The sequence below is a fragment of the Perognathus longimembris genome, chromosome 2 (assembly GCF_023159225.1).
Source record: "Perognathus longimembris pacificus isolate PPM17 chromosome 2, ASM2315922v1, whole genome shotgun sequence".
NCBI classification, from domain to species: domain Eukaryota; kingdom Metazoa; phylum Chordata; class Mammalia; order Rodentia; family Heteromyidae; genus Perognathus; species Perognathus longimembris.
The window spans coordinates 7,253,538-7,276,999 of NC_063162.1; the positions used below are offsets into that span (position 1 = coordinate 7,253,538).

The window sequence follows — 23,462 nt, forward strand, 5'->3', positions numbered from 1 at the left end:
CCCTCTCTCCATCCTGGTCTACAGGGCGGGGGTGCAGCTCTGTGGCTTCAGACTGCTGAGCCAGCTCTCCTGCCATGCTGACTCGCACATACTTGGCCACCACCGAGAAAACCAGCTGAGGGGTCCTGGAGACGCACAGGCCGGCACCCACCCTGCTGGGACTTCAGTTGCTGTGCGTTCTTCAACAGGGAAACTGCCTGTCTGTGCCTCTGCTATCAGAATTCCGTGGGACAGTTGACCTTACAGACTGAGCACCGGGCTAATAATAGTTCACAGGAACAGGAGCAGGACCAAGGTGAAAAGCAGGACATAGTCTCTGTCCCTGAGAGAACGGCTCTCTTGGAATGACCATCTACTTTGTTCCACGTTCCTTAGTCCTAGTGGTCACCGGCTGTCTTCCACGCTGACTCCTCTCCCCAACTTCAGTCATCCCTGTGGTTCCCTGATGAGGGAAAGGAAAACAAATAGCAAGCCAGAAAAACAGCCAGAAAGTGAAGCATCTGGATTGTGGGGGCCTGAGAAGACGTCAGATCCCTGTGCAAGCGTGCTCAGTGCCTCCTCTTCCCGGGGCCCCGAGCCCGGTGCCTGAGGCTCGGCACCAGCACAGGGCCGGGACTTCAGCCGGGCTTTGCTTCAGGCTTCGTGTCGGGGTCTAGTGACTCAGCGGAAGCCAGCTCAGAGATGGACGGGACCCATTAAGCTCACAGAGCCTAGGCAGCTGGGCAGGAAGGGGCGCCCGACCTGCTCCCCCTTTGTGAACGCAGCAGGTCGGACCCTTCGTGGGATCAATGCCCATGAAACACAGCGTGCACTTCTCCGCCTTGCTGACCATTTTCACACGCCAGCCCCCGAGCCTGGCTTCCCTGTACTGCCCTGGAGACGCCCTCGCGGAACGTCACCGAGCATCACGCAAAGGGATCGGAGCCTGGGTTCCCGGCCGCATCAGGAGGCTGGGAAGGAATGTGCACACAGCACATGGTCGCAGGGCTGGGTGGGTGGCGCTGATGAGGGGGGTGTGTGAGGCGGAGATGAGGTGTTGAGGTGTCGGAGGATGAGATACAATGCCATCCTAAGCCCAACTGGCCCCGTGAGACACGAGCAACAGAAAGCCGTTGCCATGAAGACGCTTTTTTTGTTTCACTCTAAATGTAATAAAAATGTATTCGTTGGTGCTTATTTCATTTGATCTTTGCTGGTTCTTGGCAAGGACCCTCACACTAAGACAATTGCTTTGAAAAGTTCTAAATAGAACAAGTGCTTAGTGGCAGGAAGCCTCCCCCCTCCCCCCCCTCCCTCCCTGCTTGTGCTCCACCCACGTTTTGATGGGAGCACCAGAGGGCCGAATGAGTCAGCCCAGCTGGGCCCCAGACACAGGACGTAGAGGGTGGGCAGCCTGGCTTGGCTCTCCCAGAACTAGGCCAGGCACACTGGAAAGGCCGGGGCCTTCTGATGTGTGTGTTTCCAACGGGCCCACAGGCTTGGATTCCAAGAACTGGAATCTAGCATCTGGATTCCTTTCTGTAACTGACATCAGCACTCTGGCAATTCCCACCGGCCGTACCGCCGTCTCTCAGCGGGGGAGAGAGGCGTCTGCCCCCCACCCCACCCCCTGAGTCCCCTCCGCATGGCTAAAGGAGGTGTCCTGGAGAGGAGCCGAGTCCAGACACACAAGGTGATTTGCACAATTTTTTCAAAGACACATGAGAGGGGAAGGCTTCTGGGTAGAGTTGGCCATGTTGGGGGCGGGGGGGGGGCAGTGGGAGGCAGCAATGTGCCCCCAGAATGTTCGCATCTGGAGGGCATTCACACACTGGCAGTTTCTAAGCCTCCTGTGACCATTGTTTTCATGTTTTCTAGAACCAGATAATCATTAGAACGACAGAAAAGCAGACAGAGGTGACTGCGGACCCTGGTCTGGCTCTCTTTCCAGTGCTGGGTGCTTCCATCTCCCCGTGGGCTAAAACCAGCTAAAACCATCACAGTGTTCACCCACGAGGCACCGGGAAGCGACACGGGTCAGCCGCGGAGGAGCAATGACAGGTGACTGGGGGATGACGGGTGTCCCCTGGTTCCAGGGCACAATGCTGTACCGAGGGCAGCAAAAGCACTGGACCGAGTAAGGCCCTTAGTAAAGACCCTTAGTAAAGAGTGGGGCTCCCCACTCTCCCTGGGTCTGGTATAACCCTGGTACACTGCCCACTTGGAAGAGGGGTGCAGGGCAAGCGGGTGCAAGGGTGATTCTCTCCTGAGCAGGCAGAACAGGCCGGCGGGGGGCGGGGGGGCGCCTCGTCTGTCCGGCTCCCCCACCCTGGTTGACACCGACTTCATTCCCACGACTTGACCGACACGGACGTTGCAAGCGTGGCAGCCCCGTGGCCTCCACCGTGCGAAAGGCCTCGTCCTGTGGTGGCTCAGAAACGATGCCCCAAAGAGAGACGCTCCGACATGCTGAGCCCCAGATCCAGAAACTCCTCAACCTGCTGCCTTCCCTAGCTCTGATCACCTTTGGTCACAGAGGCAGGGCAAGGCGCGACGTTTCGGGAAAGTTTCCTTATCGGAATGAGGGCAGTTCCTCTCCCAGAAGGAGGGCAAGTGTGGAGGAATGCCAATAACTAGCAAGGAAAGATTAACCAGGAAAAGTGGGGGCGAGGGGTCAGAGTCCTCCACACACCCAGCCCACATTTCCCCCACCCTCCGGGAGGTGAGGTCTGCGTAACAAGACGCCGCCGGCCTTTAGACCGGCGCCGCCCCGGCCTTCCAGGAACTTGTCCCCAAATGCAGAGGAACTTTGTCCTGGCCACTTATTCTTCCTAACAATCATTTACTAATCTTTGAAACTGTGCACAGTATCCCCCACCCCAAATTTCCCTCTACTCCCCCCCCCCCCCGCCACCGCAGAAAAGAAGGTATTTAAACTCCGATCATCTGACCCTTTCTTTTGAGTTTCCTACTTCCTGCCTTACTTCCCATAAAGTTGCATGTAAATAAATGGGTATGTATATACCTCAGTAGAAATCAAGGCATTTTAAATAACAATTTGTAATAAGATGTTCAATTTTATCAGCCTCAAGTATACATGCATGTATGTGTATACACACACGTGTGTGTGTGTGTGTGTGTATGTGTGTGCACCCAAGCTGGTGCTGGAATTCAGGGCCTTGTGCTCTTGTTTGGTCCTTTCACTCAAGGCTGGCACTCTACCACTTGAGCCACACCTCTACTTTTAGCTTTTTGCCAGTTAACTGGAGATACAGAGTCTCCTTTCTGCCTTTCTGAGCTGGCTTTGAACCGTGATCCTCAGATCTCAGCCTCCTGAGTAGCTAGGCTGACAGGTGTGTGAGCCACCAGCACCTGGCAAAGTAAGTCAACTTCAGTAGAGTGAGGTGGTGTCTTTTTTCCCTGTGCACACTCAGGAAGTCAAATTCTGCCCTCTGAGCAGCTCTCCAGACACCAGGAATGTGTGCTCAAGCCAAGGCGATGGGTTTGACAAGTCGTCACTGGAATGGAGCAACGCGTGCGCAGTCTGAGATGACCGGGGTGATTATCGCTGTGCGTGAAGCCGGCAGCTATGGAGACCAGCCTGCTCTGCTTCCTGCCACGTGTTTCCAGGCAGTCACTTCTGAAGCATGAAACAGAGAAAGCCTGGCTGGCCTCAAAGAAGCAAATGCATGTTGATCATTCTTTTCATGTTTTTATAAGCTAAGTCTTGCAGCCATAAGGATTAGAGAGTTCTGTTTGTTCTTGGGGTCTTCTATTCCATCGTATACATATGTACAGATTTTTCACAACGGAGTACAGATTTTTAAGTTGAGAAAACATGGAGAATTTAGCAATTTGGATGTTTAGTCATACAAACTGTCAGGAGGTTATATTACACTGATGTAGAATTTCAACGCTAATATCTTGTAAAGGCTTTTTTTTCCCCCATAGAATGTAAACATTCCTAATATAAATACACAATGTGAAACTCGAGACTTTCTTGAGGTTGACTTGATGAAGATTTCTGTAAATTGAATCTTTTTGAAGACCACTGCATCATTGTACATTAAGACCCTGGTCTCCGTGGGTTTTATAAGTAATAAAGTGGGATCGATATGTGCAGAGTTTTAGAACAACATGAGCAGTGGGGCACCAGTGGCTCACACCTGTAATCCTAGCTACTCAGGAGGCTGAGATTCCGAGGATCACAGTTCAAAGCCAGCCTGGACAAACACGTATGAGAGATTATTATCTCCAATGAATCATCAAAAAGCTGAAGCGGAGGTGAGGGTCGAATAGTAGAAGCCCAGCCTTGAGTGAAAAAGCTCACTGACGATCTGGGTGAACTTGGGCACATTCCTTACCCCGAGTCTTACTTTCCTCGTCTACAAAATGGGGTCATCGCTCCTCTTCCCTGGAGTTACCGGGGGCTGAAGACGCACGTGAGACACACCTGTGCCCTGCTGGGTACAGACATTCCTGGCCGGCGTGTTGTGCAAGATGCACACTGCACCACCGTTTCATTCTGTGGCGGCACGGCTGCCCCATCCTGTCCCTCAGCAACACTGCCAGCTGTCCCCTGGACCAGCCTCTGGACACAAAGCCCACTCTCCCTTCACTTGGCTGGGCAAGGGGCCCGACAGGATATTTTGCTTGCCAGGGATCCTAGAACCCTTATCACCACCAACACCTGAACACCTACAGCAGCAACGGGGCGTGCAGGAAAGAGCACCTGGAGTGGTAACCCGGTGTGGAAAGAGAGGCGAGGTGGTGGTCTCGGGCGGAGGGCACCGGAACAGCTCAGCATCCCTGAGTCGATTCTGCCCGGGATGGGGAGCAGCCGCTGGGGTCGGTGTGACAGAGCTTGGCGTGACACAGCAAGGCATGGCCCCAATGCAGTGACATCTTCTAAACTGAGCCCAGCACCCTGCCACGGTCCAAGGCTCTACCTGCTATCACATGCGGGCCCCATGGGGACACAGGCTGCCCAAGTCCCAATGAAACGTGGGCTTTCCCCTGGTGGATGATGGGCCTTGCAGTTGGCAAAGCTGGTCCCAGAGGCTTAGAGCCAAAGGAGCTGGGGAGGGAAGAGGCACTGGGGAGCCCACGCTTGGTGAACCAGACAGGCTTTCCCAGGAGACAGAGGAGGTAAGGCTGCCGGCTACCGGGGAGGAGGCGGTGAAGGGGACATGGGAGGCAGCAGGGAGGGCCAGGGGGATGAACGCTGAGGAGGAGTTGTGAGCCTGGCCCCAGGGTCACCTCTGTAGCTAGGGAGAGATAGCCCAGAAGAGATGGGATGGTGTGGGAGTTATGGCTCTAAGAGAACACGGAGCCGGAGCCAGAGCCGGAGCTGGAGCCGAGTGTCTGATCTCTTTACCTAATAAAAGGGATGAATGAGGCCTGAACCTCAGAACCGCTGTGAGACTAAGCGAAGCTGATAACTGCTCAGTGCTCCATACGATAGCTGACACACAGAAAGCATCCAACCGAGAATCACGGCAGGCCACTGGCAAAATCAGACCCTGCATTTATCTTCCTCTCACATTCTGTGAGAACATTCTATGTTCTCTCATAGTCTACTGTACCGAGAAATCATTATTCCTCATTTTGCAGCAGGAAAACCGAGTCTCAAAGACATTATGTCACTAATATTACCAAGTGCTTCCCATGTGCACCATAAAATAACTTACTGAATTTGCCAAAGAGCAGAAGAGAGTAGCTATTACTATTACCTTCATTTTATAGATGACAGAAAACAGCACAGAGACCCTGAGCAACTGGCTCAAAGTCACACAGCCAGTGATAGGCAGACACTGGACTTCAACGCAACCCCATCTGGCTTCAAAAGCCCCAGATTCTCAGGCTAATTTATGCGCAAGAACCTCCATGGCAATCCAAAGCAAACAGAAGAAACAACGGTCCTGAGAGATGTCAGGATGCCTGCCAGTACCAGCGAGGGTGGTGCCGGGGCAAGCGGCACCCCCAAGTCCCAGGGTTCCCAGGGAGAGCCAGGGCAAACAGCACCCCCAAGTCCCAGGGTCCCCAGGGAGCGCCAGGGCCAGCGGCATCCCAGGTCCCGGGGTCCCCCAGTCAGTACAATGATGTGCTGAGCTGCCCCGTCTGCAGCTTGTACGTGACCACAGACAGCTGAGAATGAACCTGGAAGCCACCAGCCACTCGAGGCATGATCTTTAAATAGGAGGGAGGGAGGGAATGCAAAACAATGCCAGGAATGAGAAGGACTCGCTGGCTCCTTTCTGACTCCAACATCAGCCAAGCGGAGGGCAGGGCTGGCCCGGGCTGCAACAGGGCCTCCGCCACTCGGCGGCCATACCGATGCCGGCCTTGCTGGAAGGCACGGCCCCTGCATTTGACTCGGGCCTCCCGCCTTCCGCAGCCTCTCCAGCTACACATCGGCCCTCGCGGATCCGCGCGTGGAGGAAGGATGAGGCTCCGGGTCAGGACGTCCCTCCCGTGCAAGCTCCCCCTCTGAGTGCTGACCAGGGCTACGCAGCCTTTGACCCTTGGCTCTTGCCATCCACAGCCTCTCTCCTCAGGGACCCAGGCCTGTGAGCTTCCAGGACAACAGGCTGTTTTGCAACAGCCTTCACGGGCCTGGCTTTGCACACGCTCGGGAGGCTTCCTTGGAGAGAACAGTCCTCTGAGCGGGGAAAGACCGCACTCTGTTGCCTTGTTAGAAGACGCTGAGTGGTCCTGGCTTCACACTCTCCAAGGCCTGAGGCCTAGCTCTTATTTCAAACCAAGGACAAACAAGGTCAGTCGGCCGCCCACCCTGTCCATTCCGAGGCTCCTGGCGGGCGGCCTTCCCACAGCAGGCCTGCCTCCGTGATGGAAGGCCGCATCTGCCCCCGCCCTGGCCGCCGCCCTCCATGCTTGGCCCAGGGCCCGGCACACCGCAGAGGCCCAGAAAAATCTTTGTTGACCGATTGCATGCTCTACAGTTTTGACAGACTCCCCTTAGTGTGAAAAGCTCCAGATGCGAGTAGAACTGTCTCCAGGCCTAGTCACAAAGCCAGGGTGACCAAGCAGGGTTGTTTAACACCAGCAAATCCCTCGGGGTGATTTTGAAATAACTCACACACAATGCGGTTTTAATGAGGAGCCCACTGACATCAGAACCAGTTCGGAAGGACGGTGAGCGGCTAGGAAAAAAAGAAACGCATCCAGAAGCCAAGTATGAAGAAGTACTTTAATAGCTCAAATTCAAAGTCATCTCGCTCCCCTGTTCTGAAGAGATTCCTAATAGAGGCGACCCTGGCCATCTCAGGAGCCAGCGCTCACCGCCCGTGGTCTCCGCGCGTCGACCTCGTCTGGGTGCTATCGGAGGGAAAGTCAACAGGCCCAGAACCCCGCTGGGTCCCAGAGGCCTTCCTCTCATCTACGCACCACGTCAACTGCATTAGTTGGATTAAGACGGCAACTCAGTTAAAGGAAGAGACACGTGTTGACTGTCTAGGCAGGAACGGCCCAAGCTGGCGAGGGAAAGCACGCAGCATACATAGGATACAGAGGGCGGGGCTTCCGCCTGCGCACACCTGCAACGTTACATTTGCTTTGCCTGCAAACTATCAAGGAGGATTCTGTCGGCCAGGGCGCTTCCACCGAACAGACAAGATGGCGGCGAGGAGTCCCAGGTGTCCTGAGCCGCCAGCCCAGAGTCCCCACGCATCATCCACTAGGACAGTGTTCGAGGGAACATAGAGTCCAGCTCTCCTGCCTCCGCCTAGGGGTCGATTTCCTCTGGAATCACCGTAATCATAATGTCTTCATTGCCCCTGCGGACAACCATGTTGAGGGTGTTTTCCTTTTTAATGACATCACTGACGTCGTTGGCGGAGACCACCGACTGTCCATTGATGCTGATGATGACGTCATTTTCCTTGAGACCACCACTGTAACACAAAGGGAGATGCACTGGTAATGTTTTCGGTCCTCCCAAGTGATCGAGAGAGGCGCAGCTTAGAACCACTTGCCCAGAGCACAGGGGCCCAGGGTTCGGAGACAGGGGGTACACCCAGCCAAGCGGGACGGGAGCCGTCGGTGGGCGGCATTTCCTCTGGAGATATTTTTAGGCCACGTCCTCAAGTGCACCCATTACAGACATGCCCGCGGCATGTATGTGATCTTAGGACAGACTGACCGCCAGAGTGGGCGCAGACATACGAGGTACAATCTGCCATGTTGCTGCGGCGGAGGCCAACTTGCTTGTAACGGGCACTTAACACCTCACAAAGCAAGCCTCCCGAGAATGGCGGGCTACGTCTCTTGTGGCTGCGGCTGTGGCTGCCCTCCTTCCTGTGCCTTCATGAGCCCGCACGGCCTAACACAGCGAGACCCACTCTCTTCCCACAAAGACCGGGAAGGAGCTACTTTCGGCTCCGTGGGATGTCCTGAGCTACTCCGCTGCCACAGTAGCAGCACCAAGCCCAGCACGGTGTGAAACCGACAGGGCATGGCTCTGTCCCAATAAAAGACGTGTGCACACGGGACATTTCGTGTCACAGAGGTGTCTCGTGGCCGCAGAGCACTCTGGTGGTCATTTCGCAATCTTTTTTTTTCTTTTTTCAACCATGTAAAAATGCGAGCACCATTGTCATCCTGTCAGTCACGTAAGAAGCAGGCAGGCGGTGGCCAGCCGGGGCCGGTCCCCAAGGCCTGTCGCCACCCACCTCCGACACTCCTCCCTGGATGTCACGTCAGCCCTGACTGTAGGCTCAGGCTATCTTTTTCTGTTCCTTTCCTGACAGTGGTGTCATTTGTCTGGAACATTGACAGGTGTGGCCTCACTGCTCGCAGACACATGTAGGGAAGGTTCTAGAAGGAGATGCATCCTGAGGTCATGGGGACACTTCTCCATCACCCCATGGCTGCCTCCTAACTTCCTGGACACTCCTGAAAAACCTGCTATGGTCTGTCTGTTTGATTGGCTCTGAGAGAGACAGGACCCACAGCGAAGGCCTAGGTCCAGCGGAGGGGAAGGCTTGGCCCACACGAGGGCAACACAGACATGGAGCGTCAAAGGCGAACCTGGTTGTTCTCTGGGCCAGTATAAAAGGAACACTGCTCCCGTCACTCCCCACGACGCCAGAAGCACATGAACACTAGCAATAGAGCAACTGTACTCACGCTTCTGCCGGAGTGTCGGGAATGACCTCGATGATGTACGCCCCGGACAGCACATCTGGGAAGTCTCGGTGGCGGTCCTTCAGCTCTTTGGCCTTGCTGCTCAGGAGGAAAGGCCCTCGTGTTAGCACTAAGCACCCACAAGCTTTCCTCGGCCAACACTCAGCTCTCGGCCGGCTCCCACCTCATCTGTAACCCGGCGCGCACTTCCTCTGAGTTCAGATTCTAACTTTGCAACCTCCTGCCTGCTAGAGTCAGCGGTCTAGTTCTCAACCGCGGGGAAGTCACCCTGATTGCTATCATGAGGACTATTAGTTGCTAGTCGGTGAACAGCGCTGACCATCAAGAGGGCGATGCAGTCTGATGCGTGGTCCGGCCCGCAGCCTGGCGGCTGACGCTTGCTGGCTGGGTTACTTGGGCAGGGGCTTCACTTTTCTACGCCTTCTTTTCCTTTGCTGAGACACTGAGTTAGCGACAGTGATCTCTGACATGGGCCACTGGGAGGGTCAGGCGAGGTCTTGGAGGAAGGCACCGCTGCCCTTGCCCTGCAGGGAAGGCCTGGGCACTTGCCAGAGAGCATCCGAGCAGGGAGGACAGCCCGGAAAGCCGGCCCCACGGTCTCTGCTCCGTCCCTACGCCTCCATCTCCCCTGGTGCCAGACAAACAGGGGGTGTCAGTTTAGTCTTGAAAAATAAGCTCCTGGGATGCTAAGAACGGTTCTCTCTATATAACAGGCATCAAACTGCCTCAATATTTTGACAATTGCCTTGAAAGTGTTATAATGAATGCAACAATGTACATCTGTGGATATACTTACCTCCTGGACTACAACTGTCTTAGCCACGCCAGATGAGTCAGTTCTGGGCCTCGCCTTCAATCCTCCCCACCCTCCGTTTCTAGTCCATCGGGAGCCTGGCAACCCCAGGTTGGGAAAACAAGCCCATCCGTCATCTGTGGCCTGCCCGGCCGGCCCTCAGCCCCCCCAGCATTCCCCCAGCCGCCTCCCACTGCTCAGAGCGAATGGGAGGTGGGCGCGCCGGGCCAGGGCGGCTCTGGGCACTCCTGGAATGTGGCTTCCACACAAGAGTGGCAAGAGGGAGGCGGGAGCGAGCAGCATGAGCGAGCAGCGTGAGCGGATGAGCCGGCCCCTCCGCCACCCAGCAAAGAACAGACACTTCCAGATGGGGGGGGGAGAGGAGGAGGAGGAGGAGGAGGAGGAGGAGGAGGAGGAGGAGGAGGAGGAGGAGGAGGAGGAGGAGGAGGAGGAGGAGGAGGAGGAGGAGGAGGAAGAAGAAGAAGAAGAAGAAGAAGAAGAAGAAGAAGAAGAAGAAGAAGAAGAAGAAGAAGAAGAAGGCGGCAAGCAAAGGAGGAGGAGGAGGAGGAGGAGGAGGAAGAGGAGGAGGAGGAGGAGGAGGAGGAGGAGGAGGCAAGCCAAGTGTCCAGGCTTATGCCTCCCTTCTTCCCCAGGGGTGTTCACTTTAAGCAGGTGGCAGCAGGCAGTTTTTCCTTCAGGGATGCGGACGATGACCTTGCGAGATTCAGAATTACCTAAGTGTTGAGCACACACAGGCATGCACACACACACACACACACACACACACACACACACGCACATCTGTTAACCCACCTGGATGTGAGCGACATCATTCGGATTCCTATGTACTTCTTCTTGGTGATGGCTTTTCCTGGGGGGAGAAGGGCAGGTCAGCCAAGGGTCGGGACAGGTGGGGACTGGGGAGCAGGCATCCAAGGCTCCAGTGTGCAGTGTGAGGTGGGGTGGGGTGGGGGTGGGGGGACACTGCAGCTGTGGTCGGGTCCTGCTCTCCACTGCGGCTGGCAGAGGGACCTGGGGAAGGCCCCATCCTCTCAGCTAAGGAGTGATCAATCCTGTCTTCCTCACCGGCTCCGCCTGGCTTCCACTCCTTCCCCGGGCCAGCTTTACTCCCTGCAGATGCCAGAAGGGGAGACCGCTTTGCTCTAACCCCACGGGCCAACAACCCTGGTCAGAGCTCCAGAATCTATCACGCCTGCGGGTCACTGGCAGAGCCTCTTAACCAGCCTCCATCCTCAACCCCCTTCCCGCTATCCCCCACTGGTCCCTGGAGCAGCCTTTTCCAAAGACACCCACCACTCCACACAGTGAAGGTGCAGTCCAGGCCCTGTGTCATGGCCTCCTGTGAGCCTCGCTCCTGGCCCCAGCGCTTCCCAACCACCCCGTGTGCCACGCGAGGAGCCCTGGGCTCGCTGGCTGTACCCAATCGACGACTCCGGTCCATCTGGCTCACCCCGCCCCTTCTGTGGGCACCTTCTCCTGGATGGTTCACAGCTAACCAGCAGCCCCTCCGGACATTATCCTACTCATCTGATTGTTGACTGTCAGCCTCTTCCCTCCCAGGCAGAACATAAACATCATACCTGCCAGGCTCCGGGTGAAGCTGCCCACTGCCTATAAATTAGTACAATTAAAACAGTAAAATAAAGCCTGGGCGCCAGTGGCTCACAATCTTAGCTGTTCGGGAAACTGAGATCTGAGGATTGTGATTCGGAGCCAGTCCAGGAAGACAGATCTGAGAGCCTCTTTTTATCTCCAATCAACCAGTAAAAAGCCAGAACTGGAGGTTTGTGGCTCAAGTGGCAGGGTGCTCGTCATGAACAAGAGAGCCAAGTGAGAGTATACAACCATCAATTTCAGCCCTAGGTGACCATCAAGCACAGACCTAACGACTTGTTTGATCTCACAGCAGCCAGGTGAATTAACACGAGCGGCATGAATGATCACCCTGCATCTGTCTTCCCGCCAGCCGAATGGAACGGGTAGCTCCTCTCTGATGAGGAGAAGGAATTCAGTGTTCCATGGATAGTTAGGTAGAGATGATGCAGGGAAGTCACCAGGCTCAGACCTGGAACCTCGTAGGTTGAGACCAGGTGTCATTTCCATGATCACACCACAAAAACCTGTGGCTAAGGCCTGAAGCTTGTCACGCAGAGACTTCTTACTCCGTTGCCGAGAGCCGGCTTGCGCGTGGTAGAAAACTGCCCCCTCCCTGGCTCTGAGTCCAGGACCGACCCCCTTCCGCAGGGCTCCCCACGCTCCCCCGACCCTACGGACCTTTGGCTTGGCGGTCGTGGGACTCCGTGAGGAACTTCTTGATCTTATCGGACGGGATGGCAAAGGAGATGCCCGCGGTCACCTTCAGCGTGTTGATTCCTATCACCTCGCCATCCTGAAAAGCAAGGCGGGGACGGCCGCGTCCGCCCGCAACGGGGAGAGGCAGAACTGAGTGAAAGACGTCTTTCAGGACAGTTTACGGAGATGGGAATATCAGCGGTCTAAACAGAATCATTACACGCTGTCTGCGTACACTCAATTATTGCACTGTGCCCCATCGGTTTGTATAACGCAAGTAATTAATTAAAGAAATCCGTGGCTATGTCAGAGAAGAAAGAGGACTAGCAGGAGGACGGGTGGCAAGGGGAAGGACGGGGGGAGGGGGGGAGGCGGGGGCGGGGCACGGGAGGCATGGTGGAGTAGTGGGGGCAGCGTCAGCCAGCTCCGCCTCCGAAGGATGGAGAGATCGGGTGGCAACTGTGATGGCCTGTACAGGTTTGGAAATCTGCAGCACTTGCTCCTTCTTTCACAGGGAAATGGTCCCCGGAATCTTGGGATCCCCAGGTGGCTGCCCACCCTTCCTGCCTCTTCTTCCCCGTTCAGTGACCTTGGCTGCCAGAAAGGGCACCTCCCCCTGCAGCAGCTCCGCCGGGGCTGGAGGAGGGGAGGGCCCGGGCAGGGCACCCTGTGTGCCTTCCCATTTCCACTGCAGGGGGGGCGGGGAGGAAAGCTGCCCAAAGCATAAACCGCTTCTGCTGCCCTCCGATCGGTGCTGAAACTCCAGTCCCTGACGCCCAGGGACCCTGCAGGGGAGGCCGCCACCCTCTAGAAATGACCCTCCTGTCCCAGGCTGACAGGCCGGGGCGCCAACGCCTCCCTGTGATGCGTGAGTACGGAGTATGGACTGAGCAGGAGGCCTTTGGGAGCACTGAGTCCTCTCCCGGCCGCGGCTGAGCGCGGGGCTGAGTCAGGGCCGCTCCTCCTCCCCAGCCGGCCACCCGAGGCGCCCAGCCCAGCCGAGACCTGCGGCACCAGGCCGACGCCCCGTGCCTGCCGCCCTGAAACACGAGCGCACCCTCCGGCCTAACTTCAGCGTGCCCGGCTCCTTCCAGAAAAGCCGTTTGGTGGATGTGCGCGCGCGCGCAGAGCCTGCTTGAAGATAGTTACACAAGGCGCTCCCTTAGGGCAAGCTCCTACGTAAAGAGAAAGCGAAGCGAAACAGCCCAGACGACAAAACACAGTACTGAAGGCCTTGCTTACCAGGTTCACTAACGGGCCTCCCGAGTTTCCGTACTGAAATTAAACAGAAACAGAAAAGCTTATCACTGGGGCGATTTTAGAACGCTTGGGACACGTGTGAACTACTGCACTCACCCTACCGTCCCGCCCCATGCCCTGACCCATTTCCTCCTCCTCCTGGGGCGAGGTGGGCTGTCTGCTTACTCCAGGATCCCACGGTTCAAAACCCACGCAGCCCCTGCACGGGACCCCGCCTCGCCGCCACGCTGGCGTCCCCCAGGGTTGGCTCTAATTCCAAAACTTCACCTACACAGACTATAAAGTTTGGGGAATGAAGCCAACAAGAGGTAGCAGGGATTGGGTTTCTTATGCATTGGACAGATGTGAGGAGAAAAACTCGCTTCTCAGAAACTCTGATCCTACAGGGAGAAGGCCGAAACGGAAGCACCGTGCTGATGGGGAGATTCCATTTGTGAGACGCCATGGAGCATTTACGGGGAGCCACGCGGGGTGGGGGACACTCGGTGCTCAGACTGCGACCAAGAACAGCGGTCACGAGGCAGAGCTCCCAATCCTCTGGGGCCATGGAGCCTCTGTAAAGTAACTGTCCCTCCTGCAGGAAAGGGGGGGGGTTCCCTCGGTGGGCCCCCCGCTACCTCCACACAGGGCAGGGGAGCCCTGACCCTGTGGGCAGGGGAGCCCTGACCCTGTGGGCAGGACAGGGAGCACCTCCCGGCGCAGCCCCTTAGCGAGTCCGAGGGGCCCGCTGCGGGAATGGTGGTGATGGTGACTGGAGTTCTGGCAAGCCTGCCTCCTCTGCTTCAGGGGTTCAAAGGAAACCTTAGCCAGCACTACGCAGATCTTCACTCCTAGGCCCCGCTTCCCCGGCATCCACCTCCCAGGGGTGGGGTGGGGAGGGGCGGGCGGGGGGCTCACGTTGATGATGGCGTCCGTCTGGATGTAGTCCATGTCTGAATTCCGGAGCCCGAGCTCTTTGCCACCCCTCTGTGTGGTGCTCACGATCCCCGTAGTGACTGTGTTCTGGAGGGAAAAGGGGCTTCCGATGGCCACCACGAACTCTCCCGGCCTCAGCTCTGAGGAGCGGCCCAGCAGCAGGACAGGCAGCTTTCCCTGCAAACACAGAGGGTGTGGTTGTGTTGGTTCGGTGTGGACTTGGTGGAGGAGCAAGCCCTGATTGGATCCTGGTAAACACCAGGCCCGGAGAACTGACCTGGCTCCTTTTGCCAGGGCCTGGGAAGCCACTAATAATCCACGTGCCCTACGCTGTTAGGAAGCCAGCACCAAGGAATGCCGGGAAAGTGACAGGAAGCCACCTTGGAGTCTAATTGTCATGGGGAGTAAACTTGCTCAGGGCAGAGGACAGAGGAAGACAAATGTGAACTGAGGGCCCAGACCACTGTCTTAGAGGACGCCCGAGGCAGGATCCCGAGTCCCCACAGGCCTTGGGGAGCCAGTGGAACCTGCCCCGCGTCCCCCCCCCCCAACACCTTTTCCAGTCCTGAGGAGGTGGGGAGCCCCGCGGGCAGGGTCTGGTGCCCGCTTCCTCCGTGTGCCCTGTACTGAGCACGTGGCAGGGCTGGGAAGGCACAGGGCTGGGGAGAGGGGCCAGCAGCCTCCGAGGCCTGGGTAGTGCTGGGTCTCCCATCCTGAGACGTCCACGGCCCATTCACCACCTCCGCTTCCTGATCCGGCTGAGGAGCGAGCCCAGGAAGCCCCACGGCCATCCCGCTAGGGAAGCGGCCTGGCTGAGCACTGTTCAGAAGAGGACAGACCCGACGGAGCCTGCTCCAGAGCCGTTCAGGTGGAAGGGGAAGACATCTGGGTGACTCCCACCCCATCCTGGACACCCTTGGCCCCGCTCGCTTCTTCCTACCCGTAGCTCAGCAACCTCCTGAGCACTTGGGCTTTGCTTACTGAGCGAGTCCGACATTTACCAGGCACAGGAAGCCAAGAGCTGGGCCAGGCCTCCCGCTACAGGCACCTCAGGAGCCCTCATGTCCGTCCAGCTTACAAAAGGAGCCGAAGGCTGGCGCAGGAGTGGAGGAGGGGCGAGGGGAAGCCAGAGCCGCGCAGACAGCGCCGGCGAGCTGAGGTGGTCACTGTGCCCACGTAACAGACGGGGAGCTTCCGGGGTGGGGTGACTGGGGGACAGAGCAGGGACTCACCCCCGCGGATGAGAGCCACAACCTCGCTCCCACCCACAATCCGGCATCGGGCCCAAACGCTCCCCCCCACCCCGCCACCTTGCAGCCTCCGTGCGCACCAGGAACGGTCCCCGCGGCTGGCTAAGAGGTCGCGTGGAAGAACGTAGAGAAGCGTCAAGACCTCACTGACTAGGTTTGGGAGGGTGAGGAGGGGCACCCCTCTGCTCACAGACACCAAGCAGCCCGCAGAGCCTGGGCCAGGGTGCTGGACTGGGACACCCCCCCCCCCCAACACCTGACCGGCCAACCCCTCAGGCCCCGCCCACCCATCTCACTGGTCCACTTTGAGAACCAGGCCCCTCTGGGTCTGAGCAGCTCTCTGAACGCGGTGAGGCTGGTGTGAGCAGCAGCTAAGCCCTGGGTATTGTAACCAGCGTGCGGTCCGTGCAACGCCAGTGGGGGTGTGTGGGGTGCTTCTCCATCAATTGTGCTGCCCAGGTCACCGCACGCCACCTTGTGAGGCACAGTCCCACCCTGTGACCCTTCCCCTTTGGGGTCACCTGAGGCCAAAGCCTGCGGCATTCCCTACATAGCCCTATACTCCACGCAGAGCGCTCAGCCCAGCGTGTTTACCCTGGGCCTGGGCCAGCGGCCCCTGCCAAGAATGACCTCAGCAATCACGGCGGGTGGGGCGGGAGGCTCGCGGCTGGGGTGCTCACGGCCACTCTGGGGAGGTCTGTCTGGGACAGTGCCTTTCCTTTGACTGGCTGGAGGTCCTATCTTTGAGGCTCAGGGCTGCCTTGAGAGGTAGACCAAAGGATGGGTGGCAAAGCTCGGCCATAGGTCACCATGGCAGCCGAAGAAACAGGTCACGTCCCGCTGAGCTGGGCCTCAGCCACGGAGTAAGGGACCATATCTGAAGGCCTGAGGGAGACCTTGCCGGGGACAATTTAATTGGTATTTAGACGGTACCCTTTCCAGCTCACCCCACCACCCCCGCCGCCTCCTAGGAAGGGAGCCAGCCGTGAGCTCCATTCTCAGAGGCCTTAGACGGCAGAGACCTGAAGATAATTCTGCCCTCTGCCATTCTGTTCCAAAGTCTGACTCAGGCCCAGAGGCGCAGAGGAGTCAAGCACTCGGGGCAAAGCCGTGAAGACAGTGGGAGAGAGCCGTCCACGAGGGCAGGAGTCGGGGGCCTGGGCGTTATGCACAGCCCTGGGGCAGCGAAGTCATCCGCCATTCCCGGGTGACCACAGGGGCTCAGACAAGGCGGCCATGCGGATGAGAACCCCGGGTGCCCCCAGGACGCGGGCCACGCCGCACTCCGCTCCGACAGGAAGCCCCGCCCGTCACGCTTCTTTCAGTTGTGCGCGTGTTTCAATCCAATCAAGTATGTCGTAGGTTGTGAAAGGCAATCGCAGGCAGAACGGAGCCAGGAGACCCACGTGACGGGCTGCACACTTAGTGTGAAGGATGAACCCGCCGCCCGGAGACGAGGAAGCCCTTTCACGGCGACCCGGGCGCTCCGGGCACCGTTTCCTCCGTGTTACAGAGGTGGAAGCCGAGGTTCTCCCAGCGGACGAGGAGCAGCCTGGCTAAGTGAGAGACCAGGCTTCCCCCGTCTTGGACCTGCACCCCGTAAACGCAGGATCCCTGGCTCCTGGACTCTAATTACAGACAGAAATCCCTGCAGGAGTGAGGTGGTGCCGAGATGTCGAGATGGCGGCCAGGCCTGATTTACAGCTCTCCATGAGGTCAACTGCCTTTGGGGGGGGGGCTTTCTGGCCCCTGCCCCCCCCCACCCACAGGTGCGAGCTGGCTACCCCAGCCCCCGGGCTCTTCAGCCTGTTCAGATCCGAGTGGGTCTCATTCTCAGCCACAATCCTCCCCCCCCCCCGCCCCCCCCCCCCCCGCCCCGAGGCCTGTCTGCTCAGCAGAGATAGCTCTGCTGGCCAAATTCCTGCTCCGTAATTGCGCTTTTAACTCCATCGCTGTCTAGACGCCTGTGCCACGGGGGGTGGGGAAGACGCGGGGAAGATATAAAACGCACACATGGCTGCAAGGCGCAGCCGCGCTCCAGCCTGACGGGCAGATGCGGCCTTCCGCGGCAAGAGGTCCACTCACGCCCCGCCCCTCACGCCCCGCCCACTCGACCCTGCACCCCTCTGCAAGCTGCTCCCCACAGCACCCACATCAAAGCCGTCTCCAGGATCCCGGCAGCAGACGCTCTGTCTGAGGCTCCCTTTGAAGCACTACCAGCCATAGCCAGCCCCTCTCCTGACAGGCACCTCACACGTCTCCCCATCTTGCCGGAGCCTTACAGCTCCCCCAAAGGAGTAAACAGGGCAAACATCACCCTCCTGACAGCTGGGAAGGCCCAGGGGGAAAAAAGGGCCCAACTGGTCCCATTGCCCCTGTCATTCTCCCACTGCGTGGGGGGACGGACGGCAGGCAGGAGACACACAGCGTGTGAGGCGGAAGTGGAGCTGTCTCGGGCGCCACACCGCAGAGCAGAAGGGGACCGCGGGTCCCACCTCCACGGACGAGGGACCTTCCACAGTGACTCCTTCCCTGTCGGTGGTCACGGCCTGACTCACGTTCCACCAGGAGCTTGGAGGTCCCGCAGAAAAGAGGGGTCCAGGAGGAAGATAAGCACTTACCCCGTCAGCGGGGGACCCGTGATACCGACCGGTGTCCTTACACTCAGAAAGAACGGCGGTGAGAAACCGTGATCTGCTTCTACCCAAGCTGCTGAGCAGCTTCCCTGGGGGGAGCCCCGTCAGGGGAACACCGTATCATCTCAGCCCTGACAATCGGGGTGCTTTCCGGAGCACCTGGTTGTTTCCAAAAAGCTACTCGTTGACAATAGCTGAATGGGTAAGATCACAAAGGCAGGGAGGGGCCTTCATGAATCCCTCTGTGTACACCGCCCCCCCCCCCCCGGGATCAGATGATTCCCTACAAAGGTTCGTAGCACCCAGAGCAAAGGGGGTGTCTGGAACGCCCCAGATGGTGGTTGGCTAGTCGCTGCAGTGAGAGACACAAAAAGCCACAGCCATCACTCGCTGCGATGCAGCTAACAGCTCACTTCACTGCAACCTCGTGTTTGAAAGCCTGGGGAGAAAAGCAATAAAACAAACCAATAAAGCCAAAATGAAGGAAACCTTGGCAAGTTGTTTTTAATCTAATGAGCCAAGTCAGTCGCTTCTCTCTCTCTCTCCTTTGAAAGGTACAAAGTACTCCTCAGTTACCCCAAAAAAAATAAAATATTTTCATTGCTGAATCTGCAGAATCTCGAGTGTCTGCCAGCCGGCACCCGCGTGTTTCAAGGCTGGGGCTTCCAGGCTGGCCCCGGCTCGGCTGAAGTCTGCTTCAAAGGCTAACGACGCAGCCCCTGGCTGCAACTCAACTGAGTGATTCAATGTGCCTTCCGGACACAGTTATGCTAACCTTTCATTTTCCTTAAAAAACATACGCAGTGGAAGAAATGGTGCGTCCCCCCGGTACCCGCTAGGGAACCCGTGTGCTCCTCCAAAAACCCTGGGCCGGGGGCACGCCAGCCCCTAGCGACTCCCCAGAGCAGGGAGAGTGCTCTAGCCTGGCTACGGTGGGATGGAGAACAGCACAGGTGAGGGGCAGAGGAGAGACGGACGCTGTCACCTCGTCAGCCCAGGCTCTGCCCCGCACACCCGCCAAGATGCTACACACCTCCAAACCTCTCCGTGCCCACACTGCTGGGGATGAGTTCTACTCACTGCCCAGACACAGGAGGAAAGATCGGGCAGGCCAGGCGTCTGGAGAGACAGGGAAGTGGAACGGCCAGGAGCCATCCTGGGGAAAGAGAATGTGAAAAATCGCCTTCCTCCCCTCTGTGTATGAACACCCATAATATTTAGTCTCCTTTACAATATATCAAGAAATGTTTGCCATTTCGAATACCCTCCTACTCTTGTTTAGACCACAAAAATGTCAACAGCTGCGTCCAGGAGCCAGGCAGCCAGTGGCTGTATACGTGTTGCGGCATCCAGAGGAGGAAAAACGTGGTCCAGCCTAGCTTTTGTCTTCAGCCCCTTTGATCCACTCCCTTTGGCCCGCTCACCTCAGCATGACAGCTGCCAATGCTGCTAGCGTCCAGGCCATGGCAAACGCTCTAAAGGTATTTATAAAATCAATTAAATGAAAGAATAAAGAGGGCGGATCTCTAAACTAAACCATCAAGGGACTGGAGGCAGGACTTGAGCTCTGAAGCACTTGCCTAGCAAGAGTAAGGCCCTGTGTTCAAACCCCAGCACCACCAACCAACACTTCCATCAGGATCTTAAAAGTGAGTGACACTTCGGTTAGCCAAGAGCTGGTATTTCAGTCAGGGTAAGTGTCCAGGGAGCTGTATCCAGCCCCCTCCACGTCTGCCCAGCTAAGCTTCAGGTGCTCTGGCTTTTCAGTAGTCAGGGCCACTGAAGAGCCTGTGTGGTCCCTGTATACAGGGAAGTTGCTCTGGACACATTGTTGTTGTTGTTGTTTTTTAATGTTTGAAAAGATGCTTAACCATTCTACATACATAACTTGAGATGGCCAGTGACAGAGATCATATTACAGTTACATATATAGCCATGACATAAAACAGAGACGGAGGGAAGGGGCCAATGCTGTCTGCGAGTTGCTTGGCAGACAACAGGGAAATAACCACATATTTGAAATGTTCCTGTTATCAAGCTCTGGTATCTTATCTAACAAGACAAAATTGTTGATTGGCACGCTTCATAGAATAACCGGTCCTCCATTCACCACGAGGTTTTCCTTCTCCCTTGCCACAGAAAGAGGTCTGGATGGTTTTAGGAAGACAGCCATGGGAAACTGCACCCTCCTTCAGACTCTCATGAAACTGACTACATAAGACTCTAGAGCTTCTCAGAGTATAAGTGGGAATCTCAAAGAGTCAAGGTAGATTTTACAAACACAGAGAAATCAGCTAAACAGAAATGTGAGCCTGTACTCTGGAAGCCCAGCATAAATGCACTAGACATAGTTTCCCCTTAATTGAGGAGGACAGGCGACAAGCTCGGTGGGGTGCCTACAAATCTAAGATCTAAGTTCTCCATGATGGGCAGAGAAGGAAAAATTAAGCAATTCCCCCATCCACCCCCCTCCCCCACTAGCTCCATGGCTGACTCTGTCCCTACCTCAGCTGGAGCTCACTTTGTAAGATTCACTCCCCTGCCTCCACCTTCTTCAGAGGCTTCCGACCTCTCCTTTTCTTTGTCTCCATCACTGTACTTGTTCCCATATTTTTCCCATTCCACTTTCCTCCCATTCTAAATCTTAAACTCCATGGCTTTTGCTCATTGTCAGTATGTTGTCAGCACCTAATGGTATTTGGCTAAGGCAGATGCTCAATAAGAATGCAGAACACCAGTCCGTGAAGATGAAATAATTGAAATGGACAAGCCAGACCTTAAAAGATCCGGTTGGATCTTCAAGTTGGATCATAATGAAAACATCTTGGAATTCCAGTTAAACTTCCTTCTAAACCAACATCACAGAAAAGTGGGTAAACATAAGGGCTTCCTCTGCTGAATCTGGCAAGACCACAGCTTCATCATCTTCAGCCAAAAAAAAAAAAAAGAAAAGCAAATTCCTCCTGACACAAAGAGTAAATGAAACCCACTTCACTGTCTCGTTCTCTTCAGTCCCTTAGTCAAATTTCCCCTGGTTCAACCACCCGAGCATATTCCCCAGCCACGTCCATAAACCCCGGGACAAGGTCGCTCACTGCCTGCCCTGCGGATGACCAGCTGTCTCTGTGAAACACCAGCAAGCCTCTGTAGGCTTCATAGGCCTCACTCAGCACGGCCGCCGTCCCATCCATTCAAATCCACCGGGGCAGGATGGAAACGGGACTGGGTTTCGATAAAACTTTATGTACAAAAAAAAAAAAAACAAAAAAAACAAATGGTGGCCAGATTTAGGCTACAGGCTACTTCTCTATGCTAGCAGGCTGCCACTCGCGACGAAACTCTCCCGTGGAACCCATGTGTCTCGTGAGTAAGGATGGCAGTAAGGCATTCCCGATGGGGCATCTACAGATTCACTCCCAGTGACCTGGGAGCTGCCTTTATCCAAACCATAAATAATCGTCTTCATGGAATCCTGCAAAAAGTGCCAAAGGGGGGGGGAAAAAAAAAAGCACTACCATATTAAGAGAAAAAAAAAAGAGTCAAAAGAATTTCCTTAACAATTAACGAAGTTCTTGAAAGGGGGCCAGAGAACACACAGGGCTCCGGAGAGTTCTGAGCTTGAGGAACTGAAATGCGTTCACATGCCAAGGGGCGCTGCGCTCAGAACAATAAGAAGCCAGCCCAGGCCCCGTTCGCCTCTGGGCAGTGGCTGGCAGCATAGAATGCAAGCCAGCTCCCAGGCCATTCTGGATTTCCATTCCCTCCCGAAACATCCACACCGCCTCCCTAAAAATGCTCACCATCAATCCAGTAATAGGAGCCTCAGAACACCCCCAGAGTCTACAATGCAGGGTGCCCACATTTGCGCAGTTCTGGGAGAGAGAGGGAGAGAGAGAGGGAGGGGGGGAGAGAGAACAAGCACAAAAAGGGACATGCCCAGAGAGTGGGGAAAACATTCAAAATGGAAAAACCCAGAGCAAGCTGAGAAGTAACCGGGTCCCGTCTCCTTGCACTAGCCTCCTGGGATTGAGTGATAAGACTATAGAAGATGCTGGGCTGTGCTATCCGAGTTCCTTTAGGACAGACATGGGTCTTAGTCAGCACTCTCTCAATCAGGTTGTCTGAGGAGAGCCGCCTGAGTCACTAGCCCCATCCTCCCCCTCCCTGGCCCCCGGCCCATCCCCGAGGCTGCCCAGACCCACCTCCCTCAGATAACTCGGGACAGATTCGCCCAGCATCAAGCCAAAGTCGGAAAGCCAGGCCCAGAGGCTTGGATGGCACCGGTCCAGTCCTGTCACCACCACCCCCCCCCCACGTGACCCTGCTCTGAACTCCATGATCAAGTGTCGGCCTCCGGCAGCCAGCGGGCTCAGCAGTAAGAGAACCCTCCGCAAACAAAGCGGCCAGCCCAGCATGGGGAGGGGGGGCGGGGAGGGGGGGGCCTCTGCCACTTCACACGGTCCACCGGAGCCGCTGGGCCCAAGGAGGCGGGAGGAAAACCACCCCCAGCATCCACACGAAGGCTCACGCCGCCTCGGCAGTTCCGGCGGGCACCGGCCCTAGCAGACCCAGCTCCAGCAGTCACGGCCAGGCCCGGGCCTGCTCTGTGCTGCCCGCCCTCCTCTCCGGAAAGCCGGGCAGGCGGGGAGCGGCCCCTGACGCCCTCCTCACACCCCGACTCTGCACGGGGCAGTGGGCCTGGCTGCCCTCCGAGAAGATACCCCCCCCCCCCCAAATCCATGCACACCTCACAGGCGAGACCAAGGCGTCCCTCCCACTTTAGCAGCAGCAGCAGAGAGCAACGCTGAATCTAAACTACAAAAGGGTCGAGCACCAATGGCGCCCACCTGTAATCCTAGCCACTGGGGAGGCCGATGCATAAAGATGACGGTTCAAAGCCGGCCTGGTATGTATAAAAGGCCCTGGTGATAGGGAGGGAGGGAAACTGAGGTAGGAGGCAAATGCAGCCCTGAAGGCTGGGGGCGGGGTGGGGAGGGGGTAGGTAAGGTTGGGAGGACCCGGAAGAACACACGTGGGGAGCACGACCAAGGCCCTGAGGGAGGGGTAGCTGTGGGGGAGGGATGGGTACAGAAAGGAGCCCCCCTTCCCTCCCTCTACTGGGGTGGTCTTAGTAAGGAGTAAAGATCTTTC

The 23,462-nt window shown here is 56.7% G+C and overlaps 1 protein-coding gene across 1 annotated transcript in view; it reads right to left on the reverse strand.

Moving 5' to 3' along the window:
* Nucleotides 1–7,175: 7,175 nt before the first annotated feature.
* Htra1 (HtrA serine peptidase 1) overlaps nt 7,176–23,462 on the reverse strand; it is a 41,340-nt gene continuing 25,053 nt past the window's right edge. The window contains exons 4-9 of the mRNA XM_048338084.1: nt 14,408–14,602; nt 13,493–13,525; nt 12,233–12,347; nt 10,751–10,808; nt 9,127–9,222; nt 7,176–7,892 (exon numbers count right to left, since the gene is read on the reverse strand). Coding sequence (XP_048194041.1) covers nt 7,724–7,892; nt 9,127–9,222; nt 10,751–10,808; nt 12,233–12,347; nt 13,493–13,525; nt 14,408–14,602 — 666 coding nt within the window. The 3' untranslated portion in view covers nt 7,176–7,723. The remainder of the gene's footprint in view (nt 7,893–9,126; nt 9,223–10,750; nt 10,809–12,232; nt 12,348–13,492; nt 13,526–14,407; nt 14,603–23,462) is intronic.